This window comes from Mastigoproctus giganteus, chromosome 7, assembly GCF_048544385.1.
Source record: "Mastigoproctus giganteus isolate SK-2022 chromosome 7, ASM4854438v1, whole genome shotgun sequence".
Classification (NCBI taxonomy): Eukaryota; Metazoa; Arthropoda; class Arachnida; order Uropygi; family Thelyphonidae; genus Mastigoproctus; species Mastigoproctus giganteus.
Window position 1 is genome coordinate 36,993,892 of NC_143581.1, and position 14,550 is coordinate 37,008,441.

The following is a 14,550-nucleotide window of genomic DNA, read 5'->3' on the forward strand; positions in this document are numbered from 1 at the left end:
TGTTAACAAACTAATAATATAAAAATGTTAATTTTCTCATAAACTGTACATGGCATTAATATTTTAAGGTTGTATTCATGTTGAGTACTATTATATAAATATGGATAACATATTTTATTATAAGAAAAAAAAAACCCAAAGTTTTCAGCCAGATAATTCTTAATTCTAACCTGACATGCCGCCTCCGTCCACGAACAGTGATTTCTCCATAACCCTTAATTGGTTCACCTACAATTTTTATTACTCTTTCATCTTTACGACATCTTTCCAGAGCTTCACTGTAAACAGAGTTTGGGCTATTACCAGAAAACAGTTCATGGAAGATACCATAAAATAACAGACCTAAAATACATAAATACAGAAAAAAAAAAAAAAATAAATAAATAAAAAAAATATATATATATATAAAGATCAGAAACTGAAACACATGAAATAAAAATTGGACCTTTTTCACATTTATTTAAGAACTAGAATTGCATAACGTTAAGAATTAAAATAAAAAAAATTATATACAGGGTTCACCACTACAAGTGCGACAAACTTGCAGGAGGTGTAGGGGGCACAAAGACGAATTGGAATCACATAGCATTGCATGGTCCGAAATTCCTTCATCATGCGGTAGAGGACGTTGAACGGGAGGTCGCATGAACAGCGATCCCATTGGAAGTCAGCATTTGCGAACCATTTCTGTTGAAGAAACCAAGTAGCAAAAGTCCTCCGGAGTGGATAATTCACAGGCTCCAATGATTGGACGCATTGCAGATGGTATGAACTCATTTGGTTTGTTGACAGTATCCTCCATACAGTGGATTGGGAAATACCCAATCGTTGGCCTATCGCTCGAGTACTCGTACTCGGATTGCCTTCTGCAAGACGTACGACATTCTCCTCATTGTCTGGCATCCTCATCATTCGCTCTCGATTCATGGTACCTCTCGTGAAACAAACAGTCTCATGTAACCTTCTGTGCACACGTGCGAAAATCGTATGATGAGAAGCACACCTGTGTGGGAAACGTTCCTGGTACAAGCGCAGAGCGGCACGCCCGTTACAGTCCACAGCTCCATATGCGAGGTGCATGTTGGCCAGTTCAATGTTTGAATACTTGTCCATCCTACTGCCTCAGGAACCGGTTCGCAAATGCTGACTTCCAGCGGGATCGCTGCTCACACGACCTCCCGTTCAACGTCCTCTACCGCATGACGAAGGCATTTCGGACCCTGCAATGCTATGTGATTCCGATTCGTCTTTGTGGCCCCTACACCTCCTGCAAGTTTGTTGCATGGTAGTGAATCACTCTGTATATAGGGTGGCTTAGATTAACATTCTACAGAATGTTATGAGAAAACAGGAAAAGAAAAAAACAAAAACATTATACAGAAATTATGCTTTCCATGCAACTATCTGGAATGCACAGTGTTAATCAAAATGTTTTCCCCCACCCTCCAAAGATAAAATGTTACAAATTGAAATCATTCTTGAAATTCCTAGATGCAACGTAAACAACAAAAAACATATGAGAAATTTTCAACCATCAACTCAAAATCTGTTACAGGCCAAAATTTAAGTAATACACTATTAATCAACACCACGCTACATAAATACATATAATATTTTTGTTATTGTAATAATAACATATTTTACATCAATTTTTAACAATACACAAATTTAATTTAAAGCATCTGAGAAAAAAGCTAGATTTGATTTCAATTTAATAATACAGCCCAGTCACATCAACCACAAAAACCTGCTGAGTTAAATAATTTCTATTCACACTTTTACTTTTTCTATCAACTTCAGCATTAGAAACAATGATTGTTTTGAAAATTTGCAAACTAACACTATTGATGAATTTGAAGTGCTGATCAAGACATCAAAGGAAAATATTGTTGGAATATCAGAGACAGTGTCACACAGATACAAGCAGTGCAGAATTGGAATTTGGGACTTCCTACCCTGTCTATCCTTGGAATTTGGAACTTCCTACCCTGTCTATCCTTGGAATTTGGAACTTCCTACCCTGTCTATCCTTACTGTACACATTGTATGTGTACAGTAAGGATAGACAGGGCAGGAAGGGAGGAGGGGTTATGCTGTTAGTTAAGAAACACAAACCTAAGGAAGTGCATCCAGTTGACATGGGCAGACATTGCAATGTTGAGTCTGTTTGGTGTGACATAAACACTGGGAAAGGGAAAATGAGAGAGTAGGAGTGTGTTATAAGCCTAATGACTCCGATGAATATACCGAACAGTTGTGCAGAGAAATAGAATGGGCCAGTAAATCAGAATGTCTTGTAATGGCAGATTTTAACTTTCCAGATATTGACCCAATGTTGAGTCACCACACTGACTCAACATTGCATTGTCCCTTTCTGTCTCGTCTATCCTTTCTGTACACATTGTACTCCTGAATTCCAATTCTACTCTTCTTATATCCATGTGGCACCATGTCTCTGATATCCCAACAATATCCGCTTTTGATGTCTTGACCAGCACTTCAAATTTTATGCTCCTAGCATTGGTGTATATACAAGTATACATACACCTATTCTTACTCTTAGTTACCCTAACACAACCCATGTATTTATTTGTTCCATGATGACTCCCAGCAGCCCTTGAAATCACCCTCGTACCTCGCTTTGCGGGCTGCTGCTCATTCCAATAAAAGCAGGGCAAGAATCACTTTCACCTCTTCCTGTAGCTACCGTTAATCTATTAGTCTGTGAATCCTCCCAAAGCTACAAGTTTTCTGACCCATCTAACACTACCTCAATAGCATCGGCAAATATTCTTGCTGATGCTATAAATAAGCGTATCCCATCCCTGTAGAAACAATCTCTCTTGTTAACAAGCATAGACCACACTGAGAAAAATGCTTGTTTTGGAGAACCCCATAAGCCTTGCACAATCTCTCCAGGGCCGAATTGATTGACAAGGTTCTCATCATATACTCCCTCCTATCATGCCTGGGCAGAGTTGCAGACACTTTCAAATTTAACCCTAGCTCCTGACTTTTTTTCAATATTGACCTGTAGTTAAGTTAGTTAGCAGATCCCCTACTTGTATTAGTGCCAACGTGTACAACAATATCACCCTTTATGCCCTTAAAAGATATCTGTTCTAAAACGTCATCTACTTTTGCCCCTATATGGAGTAGGATCAGTCATATCCTGGTCCTACTCCACCTATCCGTTTTGCACTTTTTATTTCCCATCTCCCTGACAACAGAGTCACGATAATAACTATCTCCTGTGGGACCAGCACATTCTGCCTTGAAGGTTGCCACTGCGTTGCCTGATGATCAAGTGCAAGCTCTGGCATTGATGTGGGCAGCTGAGAGCTTGATGGGTCTCTCATTTTAAGTCCTTTGAGGGCATCTACCCCGTACTTCAAGCTCTCATAAAGGCCCATAACAACACTGAGTTGGCACCTAACTTCTTCATACTGCGTACATCAAGCAAGTACAAAGACATTTCCCTTGGCAATACCATGTCCCATCCCAGAAAGATCTGCAAACATTTCACAAGTTGCACATTTCTTTATTCTGTTGAATTGAATAATCACCACCTTCAGTTCACCCCTGGCCACAGCACTATTGCTACTTTGTGCACGTTGCTTTGCTGCTGTAGTCTGGGGCATGATTTCTGTTTAAATTCTACCCCGGGGGCTCACATCTAGTGAGTATGGGCTTGGCAAACCCAGGGTCCTGAGCTGGATATCATCATTCTTCTCTTTCTTGGTGATTCCTTTCTACTTCTCTCTCTCTCTCTCTCTCTCTCTCTCTCTCTCAGGGGGTAACTTGGGGATTTTTTTTTTTTTTTGGCTGGTGCAGCATAAGCCTCAGGCTTCCTTGTACCATATGGCCATTAATAATAATAATAATAATAATATGATTTAATTAATTAACAACGAAAATTAATAAGGTTAATGAATTTAATTGATTAATTTACTATGCTATACTTGACTATACAATACTATACTGAGCTAATGCAGTAATACATATTCCATTATATAGTTTTACATTGTACCTTAGCATTCAAATTCAAGATATACAGTAATACCCCGAAGTTACGCGATAGGTGGGTCCGACGAAAATCGCGTAAGTCGAATTCGCGTAAGTCGGGGGTACAACTTTGCATATAAATACATATAAATTTTGCTTAATTGGGACCAAGGACTAACAAAAACACTAATTTAGAAGAAAAATATTAATAAAATTGCAGTTCTTTATACATATTAATACAAAATATGTATTAAAAAAACAAATGACTTACGTAAAAAAGTTATTTCGATGTCGATGGCTTCATAAAATCTAACAAATTCGTCTGACGACACAGCGCCTTCTTTTTTTCACGCAGAATTTCGTCGTAGCAAGCTAATAATTTTTTTATTCCTTGCTTTGTAGCTATAACGCGTTCTTCGTTGGAGTCTATGTTTTCTAAAATTTTTAAGCCCTTTAGAATTGAGCCCTTTTCAATTTTCAACCTGTCAAGTTTGCAATTGTCATGTGCTTTTCGCCGTTGCTTCATTTAGGCCTGTAGCACGTGCAATATCACATGGTCTTTCATTTCGCTCAAAGCGTTTCACAATTTCATATTTTTTCTCTATCGACAGAGGCGGACTGGCCATAAGCCTTACCGGGGCCAGTGTAACCCCGGTGGACCAGTGTGATTTTGGCCATAAACCGTAGTATGAGGCCACTATAAATTTTCCCGGGTAAGAATTTTTGACCCAGTCCGCCTCTGTTTATCGATATTGCTTTTCTTTTTCTCTCTGAATCTGCAGTGTCTTCACCAGGACGCTTCCTTTTCACACCTTTTAATTAAGTATTTTACTCATTTTTAGGGAATAAAGTGCAATTACAAAAAGAGGAGGCACGCTTGATACGCATAAACAAAGCTGCGCGCATGTAGCAACTGAATAAACAACACCATAAAGGCAGAGATACACTATTAACACCTCACATTTCTAGGGGTTACTACCATAAAACAATAAAAATCCAGTTGCATTTCTGCTAGTGAAATCTGTTATAAACTGGTAGTAAACTCGATCTAATTGCATTTGCGATTATACCGATAGCTGGAATTGTGTTGGTTTTTACGTTATTATGGTGAAATGTGTTTCCCCTTCACTGATATAAAAAACATTAAAGCAGCAAAGTTGAATTTTGTTCATCTTTCGCTCTCATTCTCCGCCGTCGCACCGTATATCGATAACATATGAAAAACGACCTTGAAGATAGTGGGCGGCAGCGTTGCCAAACAAAAAAATGAAGAACCGCGTAACTCCGAGTTCGCGTAAGTCGGGGTAGCGTAAGTCGGGGTATTACTGTACGTTATCAAGTTGTTAACTTGATAACGATCACAATGCTAAATTAGCTATATACTTAGCTAAATACAAAAGATATATGCCCAAAAAGTGATTAAAACCTTCAAAATATTTATTTATTCCAATTAAATCCTACTATGCTATGATATTCCAGCCAAAATACCAATACGATAGTGGTAGGAGTAGTGAATTGTAAATTACAAAGTCCCTAGCTAAATTAAAAAAAAAATACGCTAACTAATGCTACTAAGTCTATTAATCTATTTGTAAAACACAAATTAATACGTTAAATAATCAAAAAATACAACAGATATATGCCCAAAAGATGAATAACCCTTTAAAATACTTATTTATTACAATTTAAACCTTACTATTCTTCAAAGCTACTGGCTACACTATAACATTCCCGCCAAAAACACTGCTACGATAGGAGTAGCAAGTTGTAACTTGCAAAATCAAATTTAGCTAAATTTAAAAAAATTAGCTAACAAATGCCACTAAGCCTATTTAATCTATTTGTAAAACGCAAATTAATACACTAATTAATCAAAAATACAATGAAAACTTATCGGCTTGCAAAAGCCTCAGAAGTCTACGTCTTCACTAAGCAACACCTGGGGCCAATAATTTATTTATCCAAAGAAATGAAAATATAGCCTTTAAAATCAAGCATATTATAGTAATAAACAAATTATTTATGTCATACAAATATTAAAGAATGTTTATTATTCACCATCATCAACTAAATGCACACTCCTTGGTCCTTGAGGTTGTCACAGACATTCTCTCAGATATGCCAGACAAGCTGTACTTGCTACCTGGGAGTCTAAAACGCTCATGGAACTGATATTAAGGTGACACTCAAGTCAAGTGGACCCAATTTCGGCGAAATCCAGAAGGTATGACAGCCAAATCCTCTGCTTGCACCTTCACGATGGTGGGACTGTTAGTAATCCTGGGTATAACCTCCATGCACAAGTACATGGTGGGTGACCACCCAGGTGTGAACCAACATAAGCAGGGGTCGAGGTGTAGCACCCAAAACCATATGGAGGAATGCCGCAACTCTATGTTATCAGGCAGTACTAGGTGGTAGATGACTCTCATCAACCGGTGCAATACCACCAATTTGCTTATTGGAGGCCTGAAGTGGTGGAACCCATGTTTAGCTCTAGAGCTAAGTTCCGGTCAACCCTTCCCTATCTCCTCCATCATGCACTATAATTGATGACTTTTGAGGTTATGATGAATCCAATATCCCTTACATTTCAAAGGTACAGCTCTAAAACGGTGTTCGCAGGCCAGCCCAATAGTTAGTACACCAGACCAAACCTACTGGTAACTCTCTAGGAGGCTTCCGGATCAACTAGTGTATAATCTTGCTACCTCTACTCTGCCAGATAGTGACTGGAGGGAGTCCAAGTAGTGTGTATGCGGGGAGCATTCTCGAGGCCACGTTATGTCAAGGATCTGGGTATATTCTTACCATGTGTATGCCATATCCAAAAATTTCATTACTTCATACAGCATGTCCCACCCACTTTTTCTTACTATTGAATACATCATAAATTGTTAAACTAACAGAGCAAGCTTATCTGCAAAAAGATCTAAACCTCCCAAGGACTTCCTAATTCATTTCACAAATATACGTGGTCTCAATTCTAATCTCAATGATGTCCATTTCCACTTGCAGTCTGCCAAACCCCATGTACTTTTTCTGACAGAATCTCAGTTATTGGTTGATTCAACTACTGCTCATCTCAGATGCCCAAATTATTTGCTGTATGATTCCTTTTGCCTCAAAGGTGGTACTTGTGCATATGTCCGTTCTGATATTCCCTATCATAGACTTGGCAATTTGGAATCTCCTTTCTTTGATCTTCTCTGGCTTAAAATCTCTCTACCTCATTGTGTCAAATTCATCTGTTGTCTCTACCGTTCTTCCAACTCCACTAATCACTTGGAGCTCCTTGACTTCCTTTCTTTGCAACTTGACTTTCTCCAGTCTTGAGTGGAGAAAGTCAAGTTGCAAAGAAAGGAAATCAAAGAGCTCCAAACTTTCCTAACAGTGAGGTAATTTTCCTTGGTGATTTTAATGTTCACAACTCCAGCTGGCTTCCGTTTTCTAGTCACACCGACTCAGCTGGTCGGCATGCCGAGGCTTTTGCAATTACTAATGACCTTGCACAGATTGTTCATTTACCTACAAGAATACCGAACAATTCTAATCATACAGCCAACATGCTTGATCTTTTTCACAAACAACCCTTCTAAGTACACGGTCGAAGTGAGAGGTCCTTTAGGCACTTCAGATCACAACTTGGTGATTGTCTCTTCTCCAATGGAGCCTTTATCTCATGACTATTCCCAACCTCGTGTTGTTTGGCATTACAAGAATGCAAAATGGGATGACCTGCAAGATTTCTTTTCCTTGGTCGGATTACTGTTTCAAAACTTCTGATGTCAACATTTGCTCAGATCGCGTCAGTGAAATTATTCTTGCAGGAATGGAATCCTTTACCCCACACTCCACTTTAAAATCTCGTCCTTTATCTAAACCTTGGTTTTCCAATAAATATGCTAAGGCTGTTCAAGAGAAGAATGTTGCATATTGTAATTGGCTTGTTTCTAATTCTTCAGTTTCATTTTCTGCCTACAACAAAGCTCGCAACAATTGTCAAGGAGTTATTAATCAGTCCAAACTAGAGTTTGAACAGGCTAAGAGTAGAAAATTTGCTTCTTGCCCTTTGGTAGCTGAGCATTCTGGTCTCTTGCCAAAGCTATTGGCTGCAACTTTTGCCCATCTCTGCTCCCACCTCTGTTCAAACCAGATGGTTCTGTTGCCACTTCAGCCAAGGATAAAGCTGACCTCCTAGCATCCCATTTTTCCAACTCTTGTATTAATGATCTTGGTAAAACACCTCCCACCATTCCTAGCATGCTCCATTCAATGCCTCCTGTGGTCTTCCTTCAAAAGGATGTCAGAAGGATTTTGACGAATCTCGATGCTAAGAAAGCTCCAGGTCCTGATGGTATTTCTCCACTTGTTCTCAAAACTTGTGCTCTTGAACTTAGTCATGTTCTTTGCCGCCTTTTTTCACTTTCTTATTCCAAAGGTGTTTTTCCTTCTGCTTGGAAATTTGCTTATATCCAGGCAGTTCCTAAAAAGGGTGACAAATCCCTCCCATCCAATTATCGTCCCATTGTAATTACTTCTATTCTTTCAAAAGTAATGGAGAAATTAATTAACCACCAACTCTTAAACTACTTAGAAACCTTCCGTCTGATCACCAGTATGGATTCCGTCAGTGTCGATCCACTGGTGATATTCTGGCTTATGTTACCCAATTATGGACTAATTCAATGGAAAGGTTCGGTGAAACACAAGTAGTTGCTCTTGACATCTCAATGGCTTTCGATCGTGTTAGACATAAAGGTCTTCTAAACAAGCTTCCATCTTATGGTCTGCCAACTGTTTTTAGTAATTGGTTATCCAGTTTTCTCTCTGATCGCTCACTAAGGGTGAAGGTCGATGGCTCTGTCTTCTAACTTCTCCACTAATGCCGGTGTCTCACAAGGTTCAGTTCTTTCTCCCACTCTTTTCCTCTTGTATATTAATGACCTTCTTCTATTGACTGGAAATTCTATCCATAGTTTTGCCGATGATAGCACATTGCATTCTACTTTCCATTTTGAAAAAACTTGCCCTGCTCAATCAGCTTCAACTTCTCAAAAATCTGCCACCAATTCCTTAAATGCCGATCTCCAGGTAATTCTCTAGTGGGGCAAAGACAACGTAGTTGATTTCAACCCTTCTAAAACTCAGTCTTGTCTTATATCTCGCAAAAAGGATTCTTCTGCTCGTATGCTTATCTTTAGTGACACTCCGATTTCTAGGCAAAATGATATTCCTCTCTTGGGGATTATCCTGACTTCTAATCTCTCTTGGCACAAGCACATTACAAATATTGCTTCCTCTGCATCTAAAAAACTCGGCGTTACTTTTCTTCCAAACAGCTGCTCACTCTGTATAAATCGCAAATCTGCCCTGCCATGGAATATTGTTCCCACATCTGGGGTGGTGCCCCCAAAACCTCTCTCAGGCTTCTTGATTCCATTCAGAAGAGGGCAGTTATCTTAATTAATGATTCATCTCTAACAGAGTCTCTCCACTCGCTGTCTCATAGACGCACTGTTTCTGCTGCATGCCTCTTCTACAGATACTTCCATGGGCACTGGTTCTTCTGAATTGGCTTCTATAATTCCCGCTCTCTCTTTCAAAACAGTCCAAACACATGACGCCACCAGCCAACATCCATTTACTGTCCAACTTCAAACTCACAGAACCAACTTTTCATCTTCCTCGTTTATTCATTCAACTGCCATTTTCTGGAACAAACTTCCTTCATACGTATTTCCTGAAAATTACAGTCTACAGAAGTTCAAGTCCAATGTCAACAAATATCTTCTTTCGTCTTATCAACCTCCAACCGAAGCATGGTACTAAGTACTATAGATTCTAATACCTCTCGTGTTAGGGGTTTACATAAAAAAAAAAAAAAAAAAAACCCCACTCATTAATGGTTTATTGCTCGTTGGTTGGTTTGCTGGAAGCACAAGGAGTCATCTTCCGAAATGCTTCAATAGTGGTTTGTTTCCTAGACCAGCGATTCCCAAACTGGGGTCTGCGGATCCCAAGTTTGGGAATCGAAAATAACCCAAGTAACTTACCTGGGGGTCCATACACCAATTTCAGGGGGTCCGCAAAATGGACCCGCTGGAACTGGTCAAATTATTCATTCTATGTATAGCAAATTGATGATAAATAGTTAATAAAAAATAATTTTGATATCATATACTTGGATTTCAGGAAAGCTTTTGACACTGTTGCTGTTGTTATTTGGTTTTTAGGAGCATTAGCAACTAAGGCCATATTGCTCCGGGGATATGCGGTGGTCATTCCCTGACCTTTCCGCTCCGTATTTGGTGGTCACGGGCTCGAACTCCAGTCTAATCAAGAAGCATGTGCTACGCACTGCTGCTCCTGCCCACCTGGCTACGGAGGCGCCGACACTGTTGCACATGGAAGACTACTATACAAATTGAGCAGAATGGTATTAAGGGTAAGTTGCTACAATGGATAAAAGGGTAGTTGAGTGGGAGACGACAGAAGGTGATAATCAATGGACACTGCTCTTTGTGGACTAATGTTATTAGTGGGCTTCCACAGAGTTTGGTGTTGGGTCCACTGTTATTTTGTATATTTATCAATGATACTGATGAAGGATATCAGGCTTAGTGTTGAAGTTTGCAGATGATACAAAGGTTGGCAGGGTTGTTAATGACAGTAATGGCAGTTTGCTACTGTAACAGGATCTAGAAAATTTCGGCAGATGAGCTGAGAAGTGGCAACTGAAGTTTAACATTGACAAATGTACAATGTACTGCATATGGGTAGAAGTAACCCAAGGAACTTATCAACTGTGATACTAGTCAGAGTGGTAGAAAATGAAAAAGACCTGGGAGTAATTGTGCAGTCAGATATGAAGTTTTCTGAGCAATGCAGACAGGCTGCAAGAGCAGGTCATGGGGTTTTGACAATGATATGCAGAAACTTTGCTAGCAGGGAAAAGGAGGTGATTATCCCTTTGTATAAGGCAATGGTCAGGCCACACCTTGAGTACTGCGTACAGGTCTGGAGGCCTCATTTTAGGAAGGACGTAGATTGAGTGTGTACAGAGAAGGGCAACAAGATTGGTGAGGGGAATGAAGGGATCCTCTTACCAAGAGAGGCCGAAGTTCTGCAAATTGCAGCAGCTGGAGACTAGGCACCTGCGAATTGATCTGACTGAGGTGTATAAGGCCTTGAATGGGTGGAGCATGCTGAATTCTGATAGGATTCTTCCGCTTGCTCAGATTATGAACCTGAGGGGGCATAAATTCAAATTGAGGAAAGATAGTTGTAGAATAGATGTGCAGAAATTTGCCTTTAGCCAGCGGGTGGTTAATTGCTGGAACAAACTTCCATCTGTCATTGTGGAAGTTGATAGCTTAAATAAATTCAAAGAAGAACTGGACAAACATTTAGAGGGAATGGTTGTGTTTTTTTGGCTGATGCTACATAAGCTCATACGCTTGCTTTCTTGCATCACATGCCTCTATTACTATTATTACTATTATTAATTATATATTTATGTAAAAATAAGAATATAAATAAGAATATTTATGTAAAAATAAGAATATATAATTTCCACTACTTGGTGAGTAATAACTATATATGATTCCTTATGGAATTATTTTCATTGGAATGATTACTTTGTTTCTTTACTCACTAAGTGTCTACTTTTCTTTTTAAGTATCCACTTCTTTCATCTATTCATTTGATATATGTTTTAACAATCCTTTATGAAATTACTGATAATTCACTTCCCTCCTTGAGACTTTATTGATATTTCATTTTTGTTTTCAGGCACAGATAATATATGTAGGTAAATGCATTATTTGGATCTTGGATCTTTCAAGTATTAAAGCTACTTTAAGGTATTCAAAAAGTTTTGATACCTTTCAACTCCACCTTTGAATATCCACCTTTGCTTTTATTTGCTCTAGATGTATACTAACTTCATTCACTATTGTGCATATTCATTACTACTGAAATTTTATTCAGTACTTGTTCAATTCTGGATTCTTCAACTCCATGGATCTTTGTGACTCTTTATTTATATTACAATTTTATTTTATTTTTTTCTACAGTCTCCTAATAATTTTATGCCTAATTACCCCACCATTGGGTCTACAGTCATCTAGTTATATACATCCTTGAATTTATTTCCTATTCTTTCATCACTGGATTTAAACTAGATTTCCTTATAAAAAATTTCCTATGGATTCTTACTACACCCTTTCACCTTTGGATTCACATCTGAAACTACCTTTGGATTTATGCCACTCTATCAGCAATAGATTTATTTATTTTTACAGAAATGATTACTGATATTACTTCAGTTTTGTTTCACTCCATCTTGGACTACAGGTTATAATTCTAGAGTCATAATCTAGCCTCTCCATCTCAGGATTTTATGTGTTCTTTACAAATTTCCTGTAATTACTCATTTCCTGGATATTAAAAATTTTTATGTGTAAGCTATACCCTCCCCCCTAATTGATATAATTTTGATTTATATACCAGGATTATACAACATCCTTTTTTACTAAGTATATAGTAGCCATGTCACTTGGTCTACTTTCTATTCATTTTATTACGGCTATGTTCAATACTGTTTATTTATCTACGAACTGTTTTATTTTTATATATCCTTTTATTCCAACCGCATTTCTACGTTATAGATATAATCTCTCTTTTCTAATGCTACTCTTATGTATCCCTACGCTCTTATTTGTTCAAAATACAACTATAGAGGTCACTATGTCCATATCTATTTCCACTTCTTCACAGCTCTCTATCAAGTCCATTATGCTGCTATAAACTGCTTATCCTGTAGCTAAATCACCAACGTAGTTATGCTTTAGATACATTCATCTACTCTACTAAATATGTGCACTTTATTTTCCTGCCGTCTTCCTGCCACTACGTTTTACTTGAAAACTCCAGGTATCGTTCCCTTTCTTATTATACTTTCAGTTTGTTTCTAGACCTGTTTTGACTTACATATTTTTTCACCTGCTTTTTCCCTGCAGTACAAACATTTGGTATTCATCTCTTTTTTATACTAACTCTTTACAAAGCCAGGGGCCCTTACCAAAAGGTTGGGCTTTACAACCCCCAACTAGCTCAGTATGTTTTAATAACTTTTTCTATACTTTTTACTTTTCTACTTTCTTTCCATTCATAGAGCTATTAGTGCAATACGAGGGTGATACAATGTTCTTAATAGCTTCATTCTATCACTATTTTCATCTTTATTTAACTATGCCTTTATCCCTTCCCTATCCTCAATTTAATACCTCTCCCTATACCATCATGCTTGTTACTATTTATTTTAAATTCTTCTAATCTCCACAAAATTCCAACACTAAAATATTTTTCCATATTTACTCAAAAAAATCTACATATATTTCAAAACCTTTTTCCCACTCTGAAAACACTTAATTATATTTTTAGCCTTATACTTATTTTTACCTTAATAATTTTCATATTATTGACACTATGTTGGGACTGCTTTGTCCATACTGTAAAAGAATGTGCTAATTTTTTTCTTTTTGGCTTTATTTCACATTTCTTCTACTGTTATGGACAAGTATAGAAATGCAGTTCCTGATGCATGATCAGGTGTAGTCCCCTGATGAATTATCTGACCATGTATCAATATTTACTTCTGCTGAAATCAGATTTTGCATTTTTGCTATCCCTGTATTCAACTTATAACTAAATTTGCCCACCCATATCTGATGACAGCTCTACCACCTTTTATTTTACTTTATACTTTTTTTTGTTTTTTACTTTATTTTATTTAATTATTTGGTATTAATATTTTTACTTTACAGTTCTTCACCTCCAAATTGGCTTTGCAATTCAGCCCATACTTTTCTTAATTCATCATAACTTTTAGGATATTAAGATTCTTTTGCCTTTTTCAAATCTACAATACTTCTTTTTTTCTACTATCTTTACCCTTCTAATCCCTGGCACCTTGTGTAATTTTCACCTCCATCTATGCAAACTTTATCAGACTTATCTATATTTACGTGCTTATATATAGGGTACGCAAACCTTTTTTGATTATTGAAGGGGTCTGTAAACTTTTTTTGATTTCTGAAAGGGTCTGTAGATCTCAGTAGTTTGGGAAGCACCGTCCTAGACAGTCTTCTCTTTTCTTTATAAATTTCACAACAACATGCATAAGCATTTTTTAAATCTGTAACAACTTTTCTAGCACACTTGAAATTTGAATCTTGTGACTCAAAAATCTCAATTGCTTTTTCTGTGTTGAAAAGCTTCGTCAAGCCCCTTGAGAGTCAAGGAATGAACAGGAGTTTCAGCTGTTAAATCTTCTTCCTCAGCTTCTTTACATTTTGTAATTTCAAGGATGTCTTCACTTGTGAGCTCTCCATCGTGTGCTTGAAGCAGATCAGTGACGTCAGCTGTAGGAACCTCAAGCTGCAATTGGTTAGCAATATTAACAAACAGCTTCTATTTTGTACAATCTCTGCTGATTCTTGAAATCCTTCAAATTATTAATAAACTGAGGACAGAGTTTAT

At 37.7% G+C, this 14,550-nt stretch overlaps 1 protein-coding gene across 1 annotated transcript in view; it reads right to left on the reverse strand.

The window, feature by feature from the left end:
• LOC150082822 (mitochondrial import inner membrane translocase subunit Tim21) overlaps positions 1 to 14,550 on the reverse strand; it is a 90,327-nt gene that overhangs the window by 58,954 nt on the left and 16,823 nt on the right. Inside the window, exon 4 of the mRNA XM_090376839.1 lies at positions 171 to 342. Within this exon, the coding sequence (XP_090232965.1) occupies positions 171 to 342 (172 nt within the window). The remainder of the gene's footprint in view (positions 1 to 170; positions 343 to 14,550) is intronic.